This window comes from Mobula birostris, chromosome 3 (assembly GCF_030028105.1).
Source record: "Mobula birostris isolate sMobBir1 chromosome 3, sMobBir1.hap1, whole genome shotgun sequence".
Taxonomy (NCBI): domain Eukaryota; kingdom Metazoa; phylum Chordata; class Chondrichthyes; order Myliobatiformes; family Myliobatidae; genus Mobula; species Mobula birostris.
This window is the reverse complement of record NC_092372.1, coordinates 69,521,787-69,546,749: the sequence shown is the minus strand read 5'-3', so window position 1 is coordinate 69,546,749 and position 24,963 is coordinate 69,521,787. Positions and strand designations below refer to the sequence as shown.

Here is a 24,963-nt window from a genome sequence, read left to right as displayed (position 1 = left end):
ACTATAGATCACCATGTATTCAACATGTACACAGAAATCTGACTAAATGAGAAATAGAAAAACTTTAAAATTAGATCACAAATTTTACACGCTACAGTTCCAGAGGAAACATTCGGTTACTTTGAAGAGGAGAGTGGTTAAAAGAAGCGAGCAGGAGCAGTTGGCAAATTAGCGTGCTGCAGGTCCTGAGGAGATGTTGGATTGCACAGAGGGAGAGAATTTAAAAGTAGTGAGCGGGGACAGTCGGCAAGTTTTGCACACTACAGTTCCTGAGGAGACATTGGTTTGTGCATAACTAGGCACTTGGCAAGATCCAATTAAAAAAAAGTTACGCTTAAGCGCAACAGACATTGTGAGTGGGGAGCTGAGGCTTTGACTCATCATCACTTAGGCAAGCAGAGGAGGAAGCTGCAGGTAGATTTAAAATAAGTATTTATTCTTTCTTTCTTATTGCACATTTAGAGCAGTGGGGATGCCGTACAGGATAATGGAGTGCTCCTCTTGCAGAATGTGTGAAGGCAGGGAGACCTTCAGTGCTCCTGCCGACTACAATTGCGAGAAATGCATTCAGCTGCAGCTTCTGACAGACTGTGTGAGGAGTTGGAGCTGAACTGGAGCTGAAACTGGATGAACTCCAGGAGGCTGAAGGGTTGATAGACAGGACATACAGGAAGGTAGTTACGCTCAAGATGTAGGATACAGGTAACTGGAACACCTGGAGGGAGGAGGGATAGGTAGCCAGTGCAGAGTACCCCGTGGTTGTTCCCCTCAACAACAGGTATATCGCTTTGGAAAGGTATACCGTTGTGGAAGTAGGATAACCTAACAGAGGAAAACCACAGTGGTCAGGTCTGTGGCACGGAGTCTGGCTCTGTGGCACAGACAGGAAGGTGGGGGGTGAGGGGAAAGAGAGAGAGGCGAGCCATAATGATAGGGGAGTTATTGGTTTAGTGGAACAGAAAGGAGGTTCTGTGGATGAGAACAAGTTTTCTGCACAGCACATTGCCTTCCAGGTGTCAGCATCAGTGACGTCTTGGATTGTCCACAGCATTCTTAAGTGGGAGAGTGAGCAGCCAGGACCACGATCCACATCAGTACCTATCACCTGGGTAGGTGATGGGGTCCTGCAAAGCGAGTTCAGGGAATTAGCTGCTAAGTTAAAGAACAGAATCTCCAGAGTTGTGCCACATCCTAGTGAGGCCAGAACTAGGAAAGTGGTATAGATTAACACGTGGCCTAGGAAATTGGTGCAGAAAGGAGGGCTCCAGATTTTTGCATCATTGGGCTCCCTTCACGGGGAAGGGGGGACTTGTACTGAAGAGATGGTTTGCATCTGAACTGGAGGAGTACTAATATTCTAGCAGGAAGATTTGTGTAAACTAGAGTTGCAAGATTAGCAGAGTTAACCAGAGCACCAGAACAAATAGTAGAGTGGTTGTGGAGAATGACATTGTTAAGCCTAAAAAGTCAAGGAATCAAAAGGATGACCATGGTAGAACTAATATTCTGAGCTGTATGTATGTAATGCAAGGTGAATGAGCTTATGGCATGGATCAGTATGGGGAATTATAACATTGTAGTCAGTAGTGAGACTTGGCTGCAGAATGGGCAGATTTGGGAGCTCAAAGTTCTGGGGTTCCGTTGTAGACATGATAGAGCCAGAGGGATTAATGGGGAAGGGATGGCATTACTTGTCGGGGAAAATGTCACGGCAGTGCTCACACAGAACACACTGGAGAGCTTGTCCAGTGAGGCTTTATGGGTAGAACTGAGGAATAAGAAAAGTATAACCATGTTTAAAGGATTATATTATAGACCACCCCACAGTCCATGGAATTTACAGAGCAAATTTGTAAAGAGATCACTGACTGTTGCAAGAAACTTAAGGTTGTGATAGATGGTTATTTTAACTTTCCACATATTGACTGGGGCTCCCATACTATAAAAGGGCTAGATGGGTAAGAGTTTGTCATGTGTTTAGGAAAGTTTTCTTAATCAGTACAACAAGTCTCAACTAGAGAGAGTGTCTCAGCCCTGTTCCGTTTCCATTAGAGAATGAGACAGGGAAGGTGACAGAAATTTGTGTAGGGTAACACTTTGGATCTAGTGATCATAATGCCATTAGCTTCAAAGTATTTATGGAAAAGGGTAGGTCTGGTACTTGGGTTGTGATTCTAAATTAGAGAAAGGGCAATTTTGATGATATCAGAAAGGATCTGGCAAGTGTGGACTGGGGCAGGCTGTTTTCTGGCAAAGGTGTATTCGGTAAGTGGAAAGCCTTCAAAATTCTGAGATTAAGAGTTTATACATTCCTGTTAGAATAAAAGGCAAGGATAACACGTTACAGGAATCTTGAGTTTTGATAGATATTGAGGCCTTGGTTAATAAATAAAACAATATGTGTAACAGGTATAGGCAGGTAGGAACAAATGAGGTACTTGAGAAGTATAAGCTTTTTGCACATGGGCCTTCATAAATCAATGCATTGAGTATAGGAGTTGGGATTGTTGGTCATGAAAGAATTAAAATGTGGAAGGAAACATGTAACTCTAATGGGTCAAGGACAGTGGAAGTAGACAATTCAGATGTCTTTGCTCTTGCTATGTGCTGCCATTTTGTGAAGCTGCTCTGTAACCTCCATTTTGTGAACTATTTGATAAAATGATTCTTGCTCTGAGATAACTTAATCAGACCAAATGAATGTGGACACAAGAGTTTCTGCTATTGATCTGCTAGACCTGAGAGCATTCTCAGATAGTCGGTTTATTGTGTAGAATGGTAGATTTGCATAATTAATCTTGTTATCTCTGCCCAGTGTCTGGGTGACCCAGTTTGACTGGTTTGGATCAGAGTTGAATAGAACAAAAGAAATCATCTGAGGCACAAAGTTGTGTAGCCCTTGGACTACATCCAATGGGAATCTAACACAGGTCAGTCCGATGATCTCAAGCCAATGAGATTGAAACCAAACATTTCAACTGACAATGAAAGAGTATAAGAATGAAGGACTTTAAATACAAAGTGGTGAGAACTCCAAAGACCAACTAAGGCAAGGAAGAACCCCAGACCCAAGAGGGGAACCTGAGGGGAAGCTTCTTCACTAAGAGGACGGTAAGAGTGTGCAATGAGCTACCATTGCAGGCAGTGTCTGTGGGCTTGATTTCAGCACTTAACAGAAATTTGGATAGGTACATGGATGGGAGGGGTATGGAAGGCTATGGTTGAGGTGCAGGTTGACGGGACTAGGCAGATTAATGACTTGGCACAGACTAGGTACGTCAAAGGGCTTGCTTCTGTGCTGTAGTGTTCTATGACTTTATGAAATCAAAAGCTACTGAGAAGGCTTTTGATTGGGTTGAATGGAATTATTTATTTAAAACTTTAGAAAAATTTAATTTTGGGCCCGATTTTATTCAATGGATTAAATTACTCTACATTTCCTTCTGCTAGGGTCCTTACTAATTTTCAGTATTCCAAACCTTTTAAACTTCAACGTGGAACTAGACAAGGTTGTCCCATGAGCCCTTTGCTCTTTGACTTGGCTTTAGAACCCTTAGCCATTGCTTTTCGAGAATCTAATGATATTACTGGTATTCTAAGGAGAGGGACTGTTCATAAAGTTTCACTTTATGCTGATGACCTATTGCTTTTTATTTCTAATGTCGAGACTTCATTATCTCCTGTGCTTTCTCTACTTCCTTGCTTAGCCAGTTTTCGGGATACAAACTGAATTTACATAAGAGTGAACTTTTTCCTTTGAAAAATTTGTTATCGATTAATACTAACTTTCCTTTTAAAATTGTATTTAGGTGTAACAATTACCAAGATTTATAAATACCTATTTAATGAAAATTTTCTTACCTTACTGAATTTTATAAAAAGGACACTATCAAACTGGTCGCCTTTTTCGTTATCCTTGATTGGCCGAATTAACTCTATTAAAATGAATATTTTACTTAAATTTATATACCCTTTTCAGGCATTACCCATTTTTATTCCTAAATCTTTTTTTATTCTCTCGATTCTATTATATCATATATGGAAAAACATTCTCGACTAAGTAAAGTTCATCTTCAAAAATCTAAGAAGAATGGAGGTTTAGCTTTACCAAATTGTAGGTTTTATTATTGGGCAGTCAATATACGAAATCTTACGTTTTGGACATATATTAACCGTGAGGACTGTCCAATGTGGGTTTCTTTAGAACAGCGGTCCCCAACCACCGGGCCACAAAGCATGTGCTACCGGGCCGTGAGGAAATGATACGAGTCAGCTGCACCTTTCCTCATTCCCTGTCACGCACTGTTGAACTTGAACATAGGGTTGCCAACTGTCCCGTATTTGCTGGGCCATCCCTAATATTGAGCCAAATATTGAGCTAAATTGGTTTGTCCCGTATTCCCCCGCTAAGGTAGAGCGTTCCTATGAAACCTTTCATGCCGAAATGGCGTGAAGCGAAGAAGCAATTACCATTAATTTATAAGGGAAAATTTTTTGAGCGTTCCCAGACCCACAAAATAACCTAACAAATCATACCAAATAACACAAAACTGAAAATAAATAACACTAACCTATAGTAAAAGCAGGAGTGATATGATAAATACACAGCCTATATAAAGTAGAAATAATATATGTACAGTATAGTCTGGAAGATGAAGGCAAAACAGATTTGTGGGGGGGGGGGGAAATCGGACGTATGCGCACGTCACGCATGCGCACACAGGTGCCCGCGCAAGGCTTCATGGTCATGGTAGTCTTTCCTGGGGTAAAGTGTCCCAGGATTTGACTGCTACCTTTGTCCCCTATTTGGGAGTGAGAAAATTGGCAACCCTAACTAAAAGACATGTTGAGGTGAGTTTAACCCTACTTGAACACCCCCCCTCCCCCGGTCAGCAGGTCTGCAAGAATATTGTCAATATTAAACCAGTCTGCGGTGCAAAAAAAGGTGGGGACCCCTGCTTTAGAATCTAACTCTCTTAATAAATTTTCTATTATTTCTCTTCTCAGATCCTCATTCCCTTTATCCTTTAGTGAACTAACTGAAAATTTGGTAGTTAAACATACTTTGCGGATCTGGGTACAATTTAGGAAATCTTTGGTCTATTGAGATTTTCTTAGTCTCGTCCCATTTGTTCTATTTTTTTAAACTTTCGATGACCGATTCAGTTTTTAAAGAATGGGGCAGATTCAGTATTAAATGCTTCCAGGATTTGTTTGTTGGAGTAAGTCTTCTTTCATTTGAGCAAATGTCAGCTAAATATAGTTTACCCAAAACTCACTTTTTTCATTATTCACAAATTAGAGACTTTCTGCATTCTCAACTATATACATTTCCCATAAGTTCCGATAAGGACTTATTAGATATAATTTCTAATTTGAAACCTTTTTATAATGGTTCAATATCCAATATTTATGGTATGTTGCTAGGAATGAAAAATGTTCCTATAGACAAAATTAAAAATCTTCGGGAACAAGATTTACAGACTTCAATCTCTGAGGAAACTTGGAATGAAATTTTAAAATTGGATAACACTTCTTCGTTATGTGCCCGTCATTCCCTCTTACAATTTAGAGTGATTCATAGGGCTCACATGTCTAAAGATAAGCTATCTCGTTTATATTCAGATATATCTCCTTTCTGTGATAGATGTAATAATGGAGAAGCTTCATTAATTCACATGTTTTGGACATGTCCGAGCTTTGAAAGATACTCGAAGTATTCCAAACTTTCTCAGTACTTTTCAAAGTAAATTTTAAGCCTAGCCCTTTGACCGCATTATTTGGTATTGTTGGAGGAAAAGACTTTATTTTGGAGACACCTCATATGCATATTTTGGCTTTTACCTCTCTTATAGTTAGGAGGGCGCTCTTACTTAAATGGAAGGATGTTGTTCCGCCTACTCATGCTCAATGGTTACATGATGTTATGTCATGCTTAAATTTAAGAGAAGATCCGTTGTTCAGTTTTTGAATCTAGCTTAGACTTTTATACATTGTGGGGACCATTTCTGAGTTATTTTCAAAACCTTTGATTTGTTGTAAAAGTACAGATGGTGGCTAATATTTTATTATATAAGGGATTCCCCCCCCCCCTTTTTTCTTGCTTTTCCTAACAGCTCTGACTTTGGTAGTGGGTTTAAATTTTTTTTCTGTATATCAAAATTATTATATTTCAATACTGTATTACAATTTAATTTAATTTTTATGAATACAGGGTTTTGTGATTGTAATTATATTTTTAATACAATGTATTTGGTACTATTTCATTTTTTTCTTTTGACTTATATATCTTCTTGTACTCTGTATTCTATACAGAAACTAATAGAAATATTGAAAGAGAAATCAAAAGCTAAGAAGCACAAGGTAGTTTATAAAAACTTCAATTCCCCATCAATTTTTCTTAAGAATTATTTGTTTATAAAGTATAGATGTCATTGGCAATATCTGCTTTTACAATCCATCTTGAATTACCTCGGAACTGAGGAGTAAAGAGTCAACTATATTTGTGGGTCTGAACTGCCACGCATGTCAGACGATGGGAGATCGTCAGATTTCCTCCACTGAAGGCCAATAGTGAACCAGTTGTTTTTTTTCTTTTGAAATAAAAATCTGGTTATATCATACTGTAGTTCTAAAACTGAGACCAGCTGTTTGTAAAATTCCAGATGTATTTAATTACTTGAATTTAAACTCATAGCTGTCATTGTGGAATGAGCTCGATGATCCAGAATTCACACAGCCAGTCCAAACAATTAACCATTATACTGCCATGATAAGGATTTACTAGTTTACTAAACCTACTAGTTTCCCTGAGACAACATTTTTAAACCATACAGCCCTAGAGTGTTGCACAGTGTCAGACTCCTAGCATATTTGATGCGTAAATTGATCTGGAGTTTTGTAAATAGTTGCATAATAACACATACAATATGTTGGAGGAACTAACTCAAGCAGGTCAGGCAGCATCTATAGAAATGAATAGATGGTTAATATTTCAGGCCAAGACTTCTCATCAGGACTGAAAAGGAAGAGGGAAGATGCCAGAATAAAAAGGTGGGGGAGGGGAAGGAGGCTAACTGGAAGGTGATAGCTGAAGCCAGGTGGGTGAGGGAAAGGTAAAGGGTAGGAGGAGGAGGAGGAATCTGATCAGAAAAGAGAATGAACCATGGGAGAAAGGGAAGGAGGATGGGATCCGGGGGAAGTAATAGGCAGGTGAAAAGAGGTATTATGCTGTTACAAAGACTTCATCTTTGTAGAGTGGGGAGAGAGAGGACATCAATAGCGAGAAATCATATTTTAAGTGCAATAGGTAAAACGAAAAAATTCAAATATACAGAGTAACTAAAATGAGAGAAATTAATATGAGTAAAATACCTGAAGTACAGAACTGAAGATCCAAAATAAGCATTTCTCATTCAAACCACCGCAAGAATGCAAGGAACAAGTGTAAAAAAAACTGTAGCTCCAAACTTAACTTGAAGGCTACAACATGGTAACTGTTACTGAGATTTGATTGCAAAAGAATCAGGACAAAGGATTAAATAAGAGATACACCAGCTATACAGACTATAAAGCAGGGGTAGACAACCTTAAGCACAAATGATTTTCTAGCATGCGTTATTCATTAATTTGAGTCCAAACATAACTAGATGTATTTAAATGGATAATTCCCATATTTCAAGTTTTTTTAATGGCATTTATCTGGCCCCTGTCCGCTCATTAATACACGATCCAGCCCACAGAGGCAAAAAGGTTGCCGACCCCTGCTATAAAGTATAGAATCAAGAAATAGAGAACAATTTTGGACTACAAAGTTGCGAATTGTCTCTGTAAAAAGCTTTTGTTTTAGAAATCACAGATTAGAGAATACTTAGTAACAGCAAATCTTTTTAATTGGAACAGGCTAACTTGCTTGTGACTAAAAATAACTGAATTTCTGGGAGTGTGATTGAGATATTTCCACAGTAACACATACAATTGCAAGAAAAAGTTTGTGAACCTTTTGCAATTACCTTGCTTTCTGCATTAATTATTCATAAAATGTGGCCTGATCTTCATCCAAGTCATAATAGACAAACACAATCTGCCTAAATAACGTACAAACTTCATCTCATCAATACCCAGTACACCATTTAAACAATCATAGTCTAGATGCAAAAAAAGTATGTGAACCTCAGGCTCATGCCTTCTACAAAACCTCAACGGAACCTGTCAAATGATGAAAGACCTCGATAGAGTGAATGTGCAAAGGATGTTTCCTACAGTGGGAGAGTCTAAGATCAGAGGACCCAGCCTCAGAATAGAGGGGTGTCCCTTTAGAAGAGATGAGGAGGAGTTTCTTTAGACAGATAGTGGTGAATCTGTGGAATTCTTTGCCACAGGCAGCTGCACAGGCCAAATCTCTATGTATTTTTAAGGCAGAGATTGATAGATTCTTGCAAACAACACTACAAAATGCTGGAGGAACTCAGCAAGCCAGTCAGCATCTATGAAAAAGAGTACAGTTGACATTTCGGGCTGAGACCCTTCATCAAGACTGAAGAGAGATGAGAAAGATGAGTCAGCATTAGAAGGTTGGGGGTGGGGAGAGGAAGAAACACAAGGTGAGCTGGGAAGTTGTCTGGTGAAACAGTTACAGGTTTGGAGAAGAGGGAATCTGATAGGAGAGGACAGAAAGTCACGGAAGAAAGAAACGGGATGAGCATCAGAGGGAGGTGATGGGCAGATTTGGAGATAAGGTGACCAAGAGGGAAAAGGGAATGGCAAATGGTGAAGGTGGGGGGAGGAGGAGGAGAAGATGTGCTTGGTGGTGGGATCCCATCGGAGTGGTGGAAGTTACGGTGAATTATGTGCTGGACATGGAGGCTGGTGGGGTGGCAGGTGAGGACAAGAGGAACCCTATCCCTGATGGGGTAGCAGCAGGACGGGGTGAGAGCAGACATGCGTGAAATGGAAGAGATGTGGTTCAGGGCAGCATTGATAGTGGAGGAAGGAAAGCCTCTTTCCTTGAAAAAGGAGGACATCTCCTTCATTCCGGAATGCAAAGCCTCCTCCTGACAGCAGATGTGGCAGAGACAAAGATCTGAGAGAAGGGGATGGCATTTTAGATTCTTGATTGGTCAAGGCATGATGAAATGGTGAAGCACACTCGATGGACCACATGGCCTTGCTGCTCCTATATCTTATGGTCTCAAAAGCTTTTTGGAATCAGGTGTTCCAATCAATGAGAAGATATTGAAGGTTTGGTTGTTGAAGTGCCCTGCCCTATAAAAAAAGACACACAAAGTCAGGTTACTGACAGAGCCTTCTTCTCAAGAAAGATCTGTTTATGTGCACCATGCCTGGATCAAAACAACTTTCAGAGGACCTCAGAAGAATTGGAGAAATGTATGAAGCTGAAAAAGGCTACAAAAACATTTTTAAAGGCCTGAGTGTTCATCAGTCAAAAGTAAGAGAAATTGTCTGCAAATGGAGGAAATTCAGTACTGTTGCTACTCTCTCCCTAGAAGTGGGTGCCCTGCAAAGATCACCTCAAGAGCACAATGTGCAATGCTGAAGGAATTGAAAAAGGAAACAATGGTAACAGCAAAATACCTGCAGAAACCTCTAGCACTTGCTAAAGTCTCTGTTCATGTGTCCACAAGAAAAACACTGAACAAAAATGGTGTGCGTGAAAGACAACCACGAAGCAAACCACTGCTCTGCAAAAAAAAAGTTGCTGCACGTCTCATGTTTGTAAAACTCCACCTGGGTGTTCCACAATGCTTCTGGGACAATGTTCTGTGCACAAATGACAAAAGTTGAACTTTCTGGCAGAAGTGCACACTGCTATGTTTGGAGGGAAAAGGGCATTGTACACCAACACCAAAACGTCATCCTAACTGTCAAGCATGGTGGAAGAAGCATCATGATCCGAAACACAAGAATAAATCAACAACAGAATGGTTTAAAACAAAGAAAATTCATGTTTTGGAATGGCCAAACCTTAACCCAATTGTGAAATTCATGTAAGGAATCCCAGAAATACTGATGGACTGAAACAGTTTTGTATGAAGGAATGGTCTAAAATTCCTTCTTGCCATTGTGCCAATCTGATCTGCAGCTACGGGAAACATTTGGTGGAGGTTATTGCTGCTACGGTTCTACTCATTATTAAATAGAAAGGCTCACATACTTTGTTTAATCATTCACAGTCCAGGTTAGAAAAAGTGTTAAATAAAGACCTGAAAAGTACAAGTTTGTGTATTATTAGTTTAGGCAAATTGTATTTGTCTATTATTGTGACTTAGATGAAGATCAGGCCACATTTTATGAGTAATTAATGCAGAAAACTAGGTAAGTGTAAAGGGCTCAAACTTTTTTTTTTGCAACTGTACCTGAAACAACATACTGCCAAACGGCATTAGATTTTGAAAGGATGACAGAACCAGGATTTAGTTAATAATCTAACAGAATCCCTGATAGCACCAGTGAAACAGCAGAAAGCCAAGTATAAAAATTAATTAACAAAGGCAAAGTGGTTTTTATGGATTTCAATACAATGAAACATGTGTAATAAATAAGATTTGTCATGGAAATTGGTTTTTCAAGTAGGTCAGAGTTAAGATACTTTTTAAAATCAGTAACACTAAGTTTGATACAATGATTTTCAGGTATTAATTTATTTGTAGGCTACAGATTATTTATTTCAGAAGTAATTGTAATTTTCCTGCTATCTAATTTGCTATGAAGTGCCTATATTACCATACTGTGGTCTTAGATTGGAAGTAAGTATCTGTGCTGTAAAACAAAGAAATAACATATTCCATTTTTGTAATGATAAATAAAGACCAGTAACTTAGAAATCTCAAAACCTTACCCTTTTGTCTAGTGTTCTCTCCCTCACAAACCCGAGCAGCTGGTCATTCACTAGTGATAAATCTTTCTTTCCTGCTGTAATTATTGTAACAATGACATCATGCCGAATTGCCTCTTCTGGATCATGTGATCGAACCTTCAAGTATTCTATTAAAAATGATTCATTTAGAATATACAATTGTTGATTCAAGACTAGCACATCTTCTTTTAAATAAATAGTTTATAATCTGTTAACCTACATCTTAATCTCATAACCATTTCAAGATAATTAATAGTTCTGCAAAGCGAATGAATGTTAGACATTTAACATGGCTTTCAAATTAGTTATACACACACACACACATATTGTGTGCCCAACATTTAAAATATTCACAGATTTATATTTTCTTTCTGCTTGTAACAATGAATCCAATCACAACACAAACATTTGGAATTTCCCCAGCAATAAGAAAGAACATTAATCTACCGAGTTCCTTTGATACACTATAATTCTGCACAAAGCAAGCTTTTAATAAATACCCCCAATTTTATTTGCAGAGTTGTTGTGAAAATTATAAATTCAAGAATGCTTTGAAAACTGCACATGTATCGGAATAAGTACTTGTGAACAATCTGTTCAATATAGTCAGATTCCATCATACCAATACATCACTTAGCTTCCACTACAAGGGTTAACTTTGAAGAATTGGCCAAAACGATTAACAGAAAAATTTGATAGCACAGAATTACATTGAAGTTACCATGTCTGACCTGTCAGTTTCTGCATTTTTTTTTTTTAGTTTCTCTGCTATATATTCAATTTAGCCTTGAAAATTTAACTTTTGCCTCAAATACTTTGGAACAAAATTGAACATATTTCTATATAAAGAGGTATTCTTGTAATAAACACACCTCACCTGTAAGGTCTTTGGCTAAATCTGGATGATTCATTAAACAATGACTTGCAAACTTCACACATTCCAGTCTCACAGGAACATGAATGTCATTAAATCTATTAGAAAGTCATAAGATAATTGATATTTCATGATTTAACAATACATTCAAGCACTAATAATACATTAAAGCTTTGATGTTGCATAAATTTTTGAAAACACAAGCTCCCACAAAGTGCAAATGCGTATTCAATTCCTAATTTAAGGCAACAAGTGGTTGAATTTCCACTACTCTTACATGCATTGAATCTCTACTTCACTTGCAGTTTCCAATATTGACTATTAACCTATATTGTTAAACAAACTTCTGGGCTGTTTGCACCAACTATTCTTAAGTTGTAGAGATTCCTGCTTCCCTGTCCTTATTGTATCCAATTATGTTCAGCATGTCTTTCGCTATCCTTCATTCACACAATACGCACATCATTGGAAAGACTTCTATTTGTTTTCCATTCTAAACTGCTCCTGGTTGGGGAGGTAGTTGATTGTCTGGTGGTCTGGAGTCACCTAAAAAACAGATTGAATAAAGACTCTAATTTATGTACGTTTTGTTTGTTTTTCTGGATAAGGGCATGGCCAGCATTTATAACCCATTCCAATTTGCCCTTGAGAAAATGGATGTAAGCAACCTCTTGGACCTCTGCTGACCATCCAGTGATGTGAATCCAACAAAACTGCAAGGCAGAGAGTTCCAGCATTTAGACCAAGTGAACCAGATATATACATTTCCAAATCAGGAAAGCAGGTGAGTTGTATAGCAACCCAAAGTTAGTGTTGTTTCCACACATCTGCTGCCTTTGTTCTACTTGGCAGTAGCAGTTGCAGATTTGGAAGAAGCTGTCAGAATAGTTAAGTAACTACAGTGCATTTTATAAATAGTGCACACTGAAGCCAATATGTGCCCATGTTGAGGGAAATGTGCACTTAGGGCAACGTTTGTTTAGTAGCAATTACTTGTTTAATGGGGTATTAGTCAAACAAGCTGCTTTGCCCTAGAATCTAGATATTTGAACATCTTGAGGAGTGTTGGAGCTGCATTCATCCAGACAGGAAGGAGTATTCTATCACATTCCTTGCAGATGGTGGAAAAGCCTGGGGGTGTTAGATAGTGAAAGACTTACTCCAAGATATCCAGGCTCTGACCAGTTCCAGTAGCCATAGTATCTTGCAACTTGTATTTTAATTCCTGGTCAACAGAAACTGTCAGGATGTTGATGGTGGGGTCTCAGGAATGACAATGTTACTGAATGTCAAGGTTAGGATCTCTCTTGTTGGACACTGCCTGGCACTTTTGTGGTGCAAATATTACTTATAGTGCCAGTATGGACTGGCTCACATGCTAAAGACTCGTAAATGGACCCTGCCAAAGATGGCAGGGGGTAGGACTCTGTCCTAAGGAACTCCTGTGTTGATGCCCTGTAATTAAGGTGAATGATATATCTTACAGCTACATCTATAGAGTTATACAGTCAGAGTACTACAGCACACAAACAGGCCCTTCGGCCCATCTCATTCATGGCAAACTATTTACATGCCTAGTCCGATTGACCTGAACCCGGACCATAGCCCTCCATACTCCTCCCATCCATATACCCCATCCAAATTTCTCTTAAATGTTGAAATTGAACCCACATCTATCACTTCCGCTGGCAGCTCCCACCGCCCTCACAGTGAAGAAATTCCCCCTTAGGTTACCTCTAAATATTTCACCCTTAACTCATGACTTCTGTTGAAAAAGCCTTCTGGTATTTACCATATCTATTCCCCTCAATTTTGGATGCCTCTATCAAACCTCCTCTCATTCTTTTATGCTTTGGGGAATAATGTCCTAACCTATTTAACCTTTACCTGTAACTCAGGCCCTCAAGTCCTGGTAACATCCTTGAAAATTTTCTCTGCACTCTTTTAATATTATTGGCATCTTTCCTGCAGGTAGGTGACCAAAACTGCACAGAATACTCCAAGTTAGGCCTCACCAAATCTTATTCAACTTCATGTAACATCCCAACTCCTATACTCAGTACTTTTAATTTACAAAGTTCAATGCGTCAAGAGGTTTCTTTATGAGCCTATCTACTTGGGAATTATGGATCTGTATTTCCAGATCCCTCTATTCTACCGCACTCCTCAGTGCCCTACCACTTACAGGGTAACTTATCTTCCACAGCGAGGTATGATTCCAAGTGTTTAAAGCCTGCTGAATTTAGTTTTACTGGAGTTCAAATATGCCTTTCTACCATGGTCAGTCAATCCACTTCATCTCTGGAATTCAGCCCTTCAGTCCGTGTTCGGACAAAGGCTTTGATGAAGTCTGGAAAAGAACAACCAAAGCAAAACCCAAACTGGACACTGGTAAACAAGGTGAGGGCGAATAAATGCTGTTCAATAGTATGTTGCTGGCATCTTCCACCACTTAGCTGACAGATGAGGGATACTGACTGGGGTTTAATTTACTGGATTGTATTTCACTCATTTTTGTGTACAGGACATACCTGGGCAATCTTCCATGTTGATGGATACAAGAGGATACTTTTTTTAAGAGTCTGCTCTTCCCATTAGATACTTAATTGCCAATTATTCACAAGCAGATGTAGAATTACAGAGTTTCAGTCTGATCCAACACTTAGTTTTGTCTGTTGATTATATTCTGTTCAGCACAAACAATGGTTTTAAGGAGGACTTTGCAAGATTGGCTGGGGTTGAAATGCATTTGCTGTCCACAAATTTGACATTTAAGTTAATGTGAAATGATCTGTTCACTTTAATTCCTTCTCTATTTGAACTAAGCAGTAATTTTATTGACTTACTGTCATTCCAGAAGATGTCTGAAAGTCATACATATGGAGTGAATCTGGAGTCATATAGTCTTACCAGATTACAGGGGATTTTCTCCTCCCCTGGAGGACATCAATGAATACAGGAGTGTTCATGATAATCCAGTGGTTGTTCTGGGCATTATTAAGACTAGATACCCCACCTACAAGGTTTCTGACTATTAATGAATTCAATTTCACATTGTCATGGTGAGATTTGAACTCTGATCTCAAAAGCAAACATCCATAACACAGACTGTTAGAACAGTAACAACTGCTATACAGCATGGCATCATCTTCAATTTTTTTTGAATATTTCTCTGATTCTTGAGCACACTAATATCAGTTCTCCCATATGATTATATTAAAGTTCATTTTATTTCTTTGGATACTTTATTTGTTTTACATTGCCATCATTCTCCTGGTTCTCTGCCTTTTACATTCATTTGCACAATTTCACTTAGTACAACTGGCAGAGCAGGTCATATATTATCAATAAAGCTGAGGAACCAGTCAGCACATTCAATTTGAACTAGAATCAGATAATTTTTAATGACAAGTACAGAAGAATGCATGTACAAATTTGTTAAGGAAAAGATTCAGCACAAGTTTTAATTGGAAATATCCAGCAAGCCAGGCAGGAACTGTGAAGACAATCAAAGTTAACATTTCACACCTCAGGTCAATGACCTTACAAGCAGAGCTGGTAGGGTGAAAAAACAAGTGTAATTTTAAGTCGCAGAAAAGGGAGAGATGGAGAAAACAATGGAAATGTCAGTATCAGGATAGAGGCCAAGATCATCTAGGTTTTATAAATGACGTTGATGCCACCCAATGAATGATGATAGTTTGAGAAAGAAAACAAATGCTGCAACTGTGAGATCGTTTGTAGGGAGAGAAAAACTGAGACGATATTACTGGTTGAACACTTAATCAAAACTGACTGGTTATGATGCCAGCAGAACAGGTTGATAATTCAGAATTCTAAAGTGTCATATAAAGTTCCAAGAGCTGCAATGTGCCTAGAATAAGGGATAAGTTGTATTTCTCAATCTGGAAACTTGCCACAACATTGTCATCAAACCAACTGACAAGGGTAGTGCTTGTGTAATTTAGAGAATTAACTGCTATCTTGCAAATGCTGACTGTCAAAATCCAGACACTTTCTCTTGCCTCCTTATGAGCCATGACATATCAATTCAATATCTAGCTAACATCTCCCAGGCGGTCACTGACTTCATCTTCTGAACTTCTGTAGATTTTGGAACAGCTTATTCATACTGGCTGGTGGCAAATATAAACTTATGGTTAAAAATAAGGATGGAGAGTGCAAACAGAAAAGTATAGACCAATTAACTGAATATTAGTAGTCAGGAAAACAAAACGGTCCATTTTAAGTGATGTAATATAGGACAGCTAGAAGATAGAAAGTTCAGGCAAAGTCAACATGGATTTATGAAATGGAATTTTTTTATTTTATTTTCAGCTGTTAAAATAAATAAAACAGAACCTGGGAACCTACCATTCACAAGATAGGTTAGTGATCTGATGGTGAAAACCAAAGTATTTCCAAGGTTGTTAAAAGCATAAAGCTGGTGGGATTGTGAGCAGAGAAAATGTAATGAAGCTTCAAGGGGATTTGGGAAAATGCAGTATACTGCACCTCAGTTTGAATAGGTTCTTGTTTTATGTTTTCTCTGCTAATTGCCCAATTCATCCTTTAAATTGATGGCAGCTGTGCAGCTGGATGACCTTAGCCTCCATCTTAACAAAACTTCTTGTATTGTCTCTAACCCAAAAGCTCCTAAACACACCACAGCAACTTAACAAGCTTTCTCACCTTGCATTTCTGATAAAGTGGCAATAATTTTAGCTCCGTTTCTCTGTTTATACTGCCTGGCCTGCTGAGCGTTTCCAGAATTGTTTTTATTTCAGATTTCCAGTACATGCAATATCCAGATTTTTTCAAAATCTTTTTATCTAATTCTCTGAATGGTCCCTTTTAGAACATCTCAAGCTTTTTCTTAGACCCTTCAGAGAATCTTTCAATGGTTGAACTCAATAGTAATAGACCAATTAAATATCTTGAACTTCCAATAATTTGTTTTAAAAAACATACCGTCCCAGGAAACATTGCCACAGGGGGCGATTTTGTAATGCAAGCTCCGAATCCTTTGCACCAAATAGTTTTGCCAAGAGTCGAACTACTGCCAGTCGCTCTTCTCCATCATTGCTCTGGGAAAACAAACTGAAGATACTAAACAAGAACCAACAATTCTTGGAGGACTAAAGCAATCTACAATCAAAATTCACAAGATGTCTAACAGTTAGAACTCAATGCACAAGAGAAAGTAGAAATGATCTTAACTGTGATTAAGATAACCAGGATGCACCTGAAGTTCACTTGGCCAGGTGCCGAGGTTCAAATGATTTTAGCTTAAGTTTGTTAAATATATGGACACAAAGGAAGGTAAAGGATAGGTAATAAAGCAATATTTTCCTCACAGCCAGATACGTTCATAGCATTAAGCAAATGTACTTTATTTACACATTATCTTTACCAAAGCCTTCTTGCACTTGTATTTTTACCATAAGTGAAAGCTGAAATACAGAATGCATTTTTATTCATTGTACCAAATTTACATTTGGCATAAATAAGCCAAGCCAAGGGATCTGTTTTTTAAAATATGGAATACCTCATCCATTTAAAATGAATCATTCAGTATTTACTTCCCATTTTATTGGTTTAATATAAACATCCTGATTTATCATAAGCATAACTTTGGTAGAAACCTTACCTAAACTATTTCCCAATATATTGTGTTCCACCTGACATAAATTTCATCTACATGTTTTGTTTTGCAACTTCTCTCAATCTAAAAGATTTCTTGGCTTAAATATACTAAATGTAAATTTGTTGAAATTAATTAAAAAATGCTTTCTTATTTCAGCTTTTATTTATGATAAAAATGCAAGTACAAGAAGGATATGTAAAATATTTCATCAACTACCTTAGCTCAGTCTAAACAGCAGTAAAGCAGGACTGGAGCCCATATCAAAAGCAAATCAAGGGTTTTATTTAAAACTGTGACATGAAAGCAGTCCATTGTGTACAAGAGTTAAGAGCCTATCAATATACAAATAGTGAATAAAACAATGTTATTTGGTGGCACATTTGCCTAAGAAAATTATGTGGACAGATCTTATTCCATGGAGTTTAGCATTAAAATCTTGGCTGAAATGCCAACATCAGTATAACAATTTTCTTCAGTATTGTACTGAACATCATTCCAAAGAATACCAGTGGTCTGATACACTAATAATGTTAGTTGGAACTTACATTTCAAATTAAACCAAATTTCCTGTTTTATATCATGATCTACATTCAGGAAAATGTTAAAATATTGCTCCTTTCTCCTCACTACAGTACTGTGCAAAGGTCTAGGGCACATATACAGTATATAAGACCACATAAAGACATAGGAGCAGAATTAGAACATTCAGCCCATTGAGTCTGCTCTGCCATTCCATCATGGCTGATCCCAGATCCCACTCAACCCCATACACCTGTCTTCTCGCCATATCCTCTGATGCCCTGACTGATCAGGAAATGATCAACATCAATGTTAAATGTACCCACGGATTTTGCCTCCACCGCAGTCTGTGGCAGAGCATTCCACTGATTCACCACTCTCTGGCTAAAAAAAATCCCTTCTTACCTCTGTTCTAAAAGGTCACCTGTCAAATTGGTTGTGCCCTCTGGGTCTGGATACCCCACCATAGGAAACATCCTCATCACATCCACCTTATCTAGTCCTTTCAACATTCAGTAGATTTCAATGAGATCCCCACACATTCTTCTAAATTCCAGTGAGTACAGGCCCAAAGCTGCTAAAAGCTCCTCATATGTTAAGCCTTTCATTCCCAGAATCATCCTCATGAATCTCCTCTGGACTCTCTCCAATGACAACACATCCTTTCAGAGATATGGGGCCCAAAACTGCTGACAATACTCCAAGTGCGGCCTGACCACCATCTTATAAAGGCTCAGCATAATCTCCTTGCTTTTATATTCTATTCCCCTTATAATGAATGCCAGCATTGCATTTGCCTTCTCATCCACAGATTCAACCTGTAAATTGACCTTCTGGGAGTCTTGCACGAGGACTCCCAAGACCCTCTGCAGCTCTGATACTTGAATCTTCTCCCCATTTAGATAATAGTCCGTACTATTGTTCCTTTTACCAAAATGCATTATCATACATTTCTCAACACTGTATTCCATCTGCCACTTTTTTGCCTATTCTTCCAATGTGTCTAACTCCTGCTGCAATTGTATTGCTTCCTCAGCACTACCTACCCCATCCACCTATCTTTGTACTATCCACAAACTTTGCCACAAAGCTATCAATTCCATTATCTAAATCTCTGACAAACAATGTGATAAGTAGCAGACCCAATACTGACCCCTGAGGAACACCATATATATATATAGCTAGGGTGCTTAAGACTTTTGCATAGTACTGCATTTCTTAATGTGGAGCAGACAGCGAATTTGTAAATCTGGCGGGAGAAAAGATTGTTGGGAATGGCAAAAGTAAAGCACTGTGGGAGGAGTGTGAGACGGGTGGTAGAGGAGTGCCGGGGGTGGGAAATGATGCAGGTGCAGACACACCCAGCTCTGAAACACCAGGCAAGGTCATTTGATTCCATACAATTGTTTTTTTGATTACAGAATGTCTTTGTGGTGCTTCCCGCTCCCTCCCCTCTCCTTTTCCTCTTTCCCCAACCATGATTCCCCTCTCCCTGTGCCCTTCCGACTCTCAGTCCACAAAGACTCGTATCAGAATCAGATTTTTTTTTTTTTTGTGGCAGCAGTACAGTGCAATACATAAAATCACTACTGTGTCATGCAAATCTGCAAAAGTCTTAGGCACTCTTCCCACAGATCATACCTGATCTGCAGCTCACTGTCTTTATTTCAGATTCATCATTTCAGTACGCCAGAAATAATAAAGCAGTAACAATTAGCTGAATGACTATAGAAACACACAATTCCACCCCCACCCAAATTAGTTAAGTACAACTGGAGGCAACTACTGATTTTGAAAAGCAATGTTTTATTTTAGAAATATTTATGCACTTTCATGATTTTGCTGGAAATTGGAAAAACTGTATGAATAATGAAAAAACAATGGTCATTTTTGTTTGCTTATGAAACAAAGTTACAAAATTAATAATACACAAATGTTGTATGATAAAATGTTAAGGGAAACTGGACAGTTGAATCAATGATGTGATCAAATGTTTGAAAGTATGTAGGTGTCATTGTACGAAGAGCAAGAGATGCTTCCAAGGATAGAGAGCTGAAGGAAATTTAGTCAGAGGGTTGGGTATATAAGCCTAAGTGATATCAAAAAAAGTCTGCGTCTCAGTCCCCTAATCTTTCCATTCTTGCAAGTTTATTAGAACTACTCCAGCAAGACTACAATACAACATTACCATTCAACAAGCCAAGACATTCAAAGCTCTTGTTAAAATAACAACACAAAATAACAGTAATTGTCTTTATGCTTTCATAACCTGAACTACATTATCAGTTTGCTACCTATCTTGGTTATTCTTAATTTACATTTAAAGAATAAAGGACGGCTTGCAAGTCTATTGCTCCAGCTAGGCAAATAAAAAAAAAACTACCTTCAAGGCATACTGAGGGGAGGAATCATCCCCAGCACCCATGGTATCTACCGTTTTGGTAAGGTATCCAAGTTACTTTGTAGTGAATACCAAGAAAGCAACAGAAATTACAAATATGATCAGATTATAGAAGAAACAGAAGTAGCCTATTCAGAACCATCATTCATCATGACTGATTTTTTTTCTGCTGTGCAACTTTCATATACTAATTTTCCATTCATTAGTAGTGAATTTCCTCACTGAATTTGCTCAGCAACTGAGCCTCATATGGAAACATATTGAAAGAAAGATTAGAGGTCTGACGACTGCTCCAATCATCAAACTCCATTCCAACTTCAACTCTACTCTTACATAAGCAGCTACATAAACTGCCAAACAGCCACCATTTGTTCTATTCCAAAACATAAACAGAAAACCAGTGAAAGATAATTTTACCAAGTTTACTACCTCTAGTTGAAATAGAATGGTTACCATGTCAAGTTTGGTTTACTTTACTTGATCAAACCTCAGTCAACTTGTACATAAAACTCTTTTTTTGCCAACTACTTTAATCATGTTCTCGGGTTCTCTATCCTTTTGCCAGATAATTTCTTTTTTCTACTGTCTGGGCTTTCGTCAAATCTCACCTTTTGCTCTCTAGAGAATAATCCCAACCACTCCAGTCCTGTCATGTAATTTTAGTTCCTCCACTGCTAGAGATAATTTCTGCATCCTCTGTACAGCCTTCACATCTTCCTAACTTGCGTGGACCAGGGCTGCACACAGTTCTCGAGTTGAGATACAATAGTATTTCATCGAGATCCAGCATGAATTCTTTAGTACACCGGGTCCATTCATAAAATCTAGAATTTTGAATGTTTTTCTCTGTCACTCACAAGCTTTAGCTTAAAATTTAAAAACAAAAACATAAAATTAATGGTTAAAGCAATGAAAAACATTGCAAATTACCATCAAATCTGGCTTCTTGCCATGCTGTTTTCTGACTAAATTGAAACAAGTCCAGCTTCACAGTCTAATTGTTGGGAAATTGCAGTAAGTTGCTCTTTCTACTGGACTCCAGTATCAATGTTCAGCCAGGATATCACTGGCTAGAACTGGTCAGGGAATTTGGGACTTCCATGATTATGAGAGTCCTGAACTTTCCACCCGAAGTTAGACATTCAATTACTTGTATTTTTCAGGAAACTCCGGGCCATTATACTAACTTATCTTGTTCTTACCACTAAAATACATTATTTCACTTCCCTGTGTTAAATTTCATCCTTCCATTACACCTACATCCCCTTCAAGTCTTTAACCATCATCTTCAAAACTTAAAATTTCGAGTTTGATAATTCTGAAACTTACCCAGGCATTATAAGTAAAGTAGCAGTCCAAGTACTGACCCTTGGGGAACATTAGTGCATATCCTTCCCTAGTTCAAAAAACAACCATTCACCATGAACGTTTCCTGTGGCGATGACCATTTCTTATCTAATATTACTGATGTTCATTGTCATCTCTACCTTCCTATTCAGGTACAAAGCAACATTATATAAATTCACTATCCTTTTAAGGATAAACTGAAGATAATGTTCAGCAAGCATCTGTGAAACGAAGTAGTTAATGCCTCAGATCAACATCTATGAAAACAACAAACCTTAATCACATCAACTAAAAATCTTAAACCCAAAATGAGCATAATGATGAGAAGTCTGCAAGCAAAAGACATTTTTGATAATTATATTATCATCAACCAGAAATTCACTTTGGTCACCGATACTTATATGTTTAAATTATTCAGTACTTTGAACTTTATCAAATTAACAGGATAGAATCTAACATTTTGACAAGTTTCACCAGCTCTTACATTCTAGCCTCCCAGTTTTTTATAATGAAGCTGCAAATTAAAGTTTTGTGATCATTTAAATAGTTTTTAAATTCAGGATTTCTGATAGTAATTTCTCTCCAAAGTTCCAATGTAGTGCCATTGTTCTGAGACATTAGCTGCTTCTTTCCACAGATGCTTACTGGACATGATCACTTTTTCACTGCACCTTGCTTAGTCATATAACATAGAACAGTAAAGGAACAGGCCCTTTGACTATGATATCTGTGCTAACCGTGATGCCAAATTAATTCCATCTGCCTGTACGTGACACATACTGTTCCGTTCCCTGCATGTTCATACACTTGTCGAAATGCCTCTGAAATGTCACTTTATATGCTTCCACCACTATGGCAGTATTCCAAGCATCTACCACTCTGTGCAATAAAAAAAACTGCCCTGCTCACCTTTGAACTTTTTCCCTCTCACCTTAAAACTATGCCTTTACTATTTGACATTTTTACCTAGAAAAAGATCCTACCCTATCTATGCCTCTCATAATTTCATATACTTTTAATCAAGTTGCCCCTCAGCCTCCAATACTCCTCAGAAAGCAATTAAAGTTTGTCCAACCTCTGCTAAGCGCAATACTTCCCAATCCAACAACATCCAGATAAAAGTCTTTTTCACACTCTCCAAACCTTCCACATTCTTTCTGTAAATGTGACAACCAGAATTACATACAGTGCTCCAAAGTCTGACTGGCACAAAGTTTTATATAGTTGTAATATGACTTTCCGACTTCTATACTCAATGCCCTGAATCATGAAGGCAAACACGTTGTACACATTCTTTACCACTCTATCAATTTATGGTTCCAATTTCAGAGAACTACAGACCTGCACCCCAAGACCCCTCAGCATATCAATGCCCTTAAGAGTACCACCATTTATTGCATACTTTCCCCTTGATCTCCTAAAGAGCAACACCTCATATTTGCCCAGACTAAACTCCATCTGCTACTTTTCTGCCAATATCTCAAACTGATCTATATCCTCTTGGTATCTTCTTCTTTATCCACATCTCCACCAATATGTCCTTTACAAACTTACAAATAGCTCAATATATCACATACAACAGAATACCACTAGTCACATGCCTTCAGTCAAATAAATACCTCTTTATCTCTAACTTCTATAGCTAAGCCAATTTTGAATCTAATCTACTAAATCACTATGGATCCTATGTTTCTTAATCTTCTGAACCAGCTTACCATGAGGGACCTTGGTAATTGCCAAACTGAAGTCCACGAAGACAACATTCATTGCCCTACCCTCAATCATCCTGTTCACCTTCTCAAAGAAAACTCAACAAAATTCATAATACATGGCATGCCCAGCACAAAATCATACTGATTATCTTTAATATGCCCAAACTTTTTTCCAAATGCAAGTTATTCCTATTCCTAAGAATCTCTCTAATAGCTTCACTACCACTAATGTAAGGTGCATTATCCTTGCTGCCCTTGTTAAATAAAAGAACAACTTTGGCTACTGTCCAATCCTCAGGGAACTGACCTGTGGACTTGAGAGGATACAAAGATCTTTGTCAAGGGCCCAACAATCTAACTCTCTTGCCTCTCTTAATAAGCTGGTATAGATCCCACCTAGCCCCAGTGACTTGTGCATCTTGATGTCCAAGAGACCCAACACCCTGATCTCCTCCTTGATAGCAACTTAACCTACAATCTCACAATCTTACATGTCCTTCTCCTTGGTCAACACTGATTCAAAAACCTCATTTAGTATCTTCATAAATTCCATACTTTGTCCTTGAATGGTCATATCCCAATTCCTAACTACCATGTATAAGTTTCCCCTAGTTATAAATTTTCCCTAATCCTACCCCAAAAAACCATTTAGTGGCTTTTTTTGGCCTTCCTAACTGTTTTGAGTTATTTCGTGCTTTATTTGTATTTCTTAAAGGCTCTGTCCGATTTTAGTTTCCTTTCCTTTTTTGTCTATACTTACAACATTGCCTGTCATTCAAGGTTCCCAACCCCTCCCATCCTTGTCTTTCCTCCTCACTGGAACATATCAAATGTGCACTTACCCAGTAACAACTGCTCACCACCTACTCTCCTCAACTCCTGCCTAGTAATGTTGTAACATGAATTTTCCTTTTATTTGTTGATATTATTACAATTCTTTCCACATCAAAATTGTTTCAACATTAGCATCCATAAGATGTATAGCTGTCTTTGCAATCATAAATCCTTAAATATAAATAAACTTACCTTCAGCTTAAACTCGAGCTGTGGCATAACTGAGAGCAGCAGATGAGGATCAATTGCAAAAAGCTCCATAATGAGGTCAAAAACATGTTCAGACAAATCACTGACGGAAGACTTTCCCAGAACTAGCACTTGGTTAAAGAACTGGTGGAAGAAATTCCAAGAAATAATATAAGATGCTGAAACTAGTTAAAGAAGGTCATTAGAAACAAAATATTAAAATTTACAAATAATTAGGAATATCCATTACAATGCTTGGGAAGTTTTAAAACAATTCTATCTAGCAACTGTAAATCAGAGTAGTTGTCTATAGATAGCAAGATCGGGGTCCTATTATGCTTCTCTAATTAAATGCTTAAGTGTTTTAAAAGCCCTATTCAAAACCAATTTTTGCTTTAAAATTTGTTTACTGCAGCATATGGATGGCAAACGTTAGTTTCAAATGGATATATACAGCAAGAGACACCAAAGAACCCATTTCTGAAACAGAAACCTTAACACTAAATAGCGTGCATAAAAAAATAATTTTATTAGCATCAATACAGCTATTTTGACACAACATAC

General features: G+C 38.0%; 1 protein-coding gene across 6 annotated transcripts in view; it reads right to left on the bottom strand.

The window, feature by feature from the left end:
* Window positions 1-24,963, bottom strand: part of pds5a (PDS5 cohesin associated factor A) — a 189,658-nt gene that overhangs the window by 102,691 nt on the left and 62,004 nt on the right. For 5 of the 6 annotated variants that reach the window (XM_072252836.1, XM_072252835.1, XM_072252837.1 and 2 more), the window contains exons 8-11: window positions 24,403-24,543; window positions 16,722-16,837; window positions 11,754-11,848; window positions 10,859-11,004 (exon numbers count right to left, since the gene is read on the bottom strand). In XM_072252836.1, coding sequence (XP_072108937.1) covers window positions 10,859-11,004; window positions 11,754-11,848; window positions 16,722-16,837; window positions 24,403-24,543 — 498 coding nt within the window. Of the gene's footprint in view, window positions 1-10,858; window positions 11,005-11,753; window positions 11,849-16,721; window positions 16,838-21,646; window positions 21,714-24,402; window positions 24,544-24,963 lie in introns of those variants that run through there. The other variant, XM_072252841.1, reaches the window with a different exon arrangement.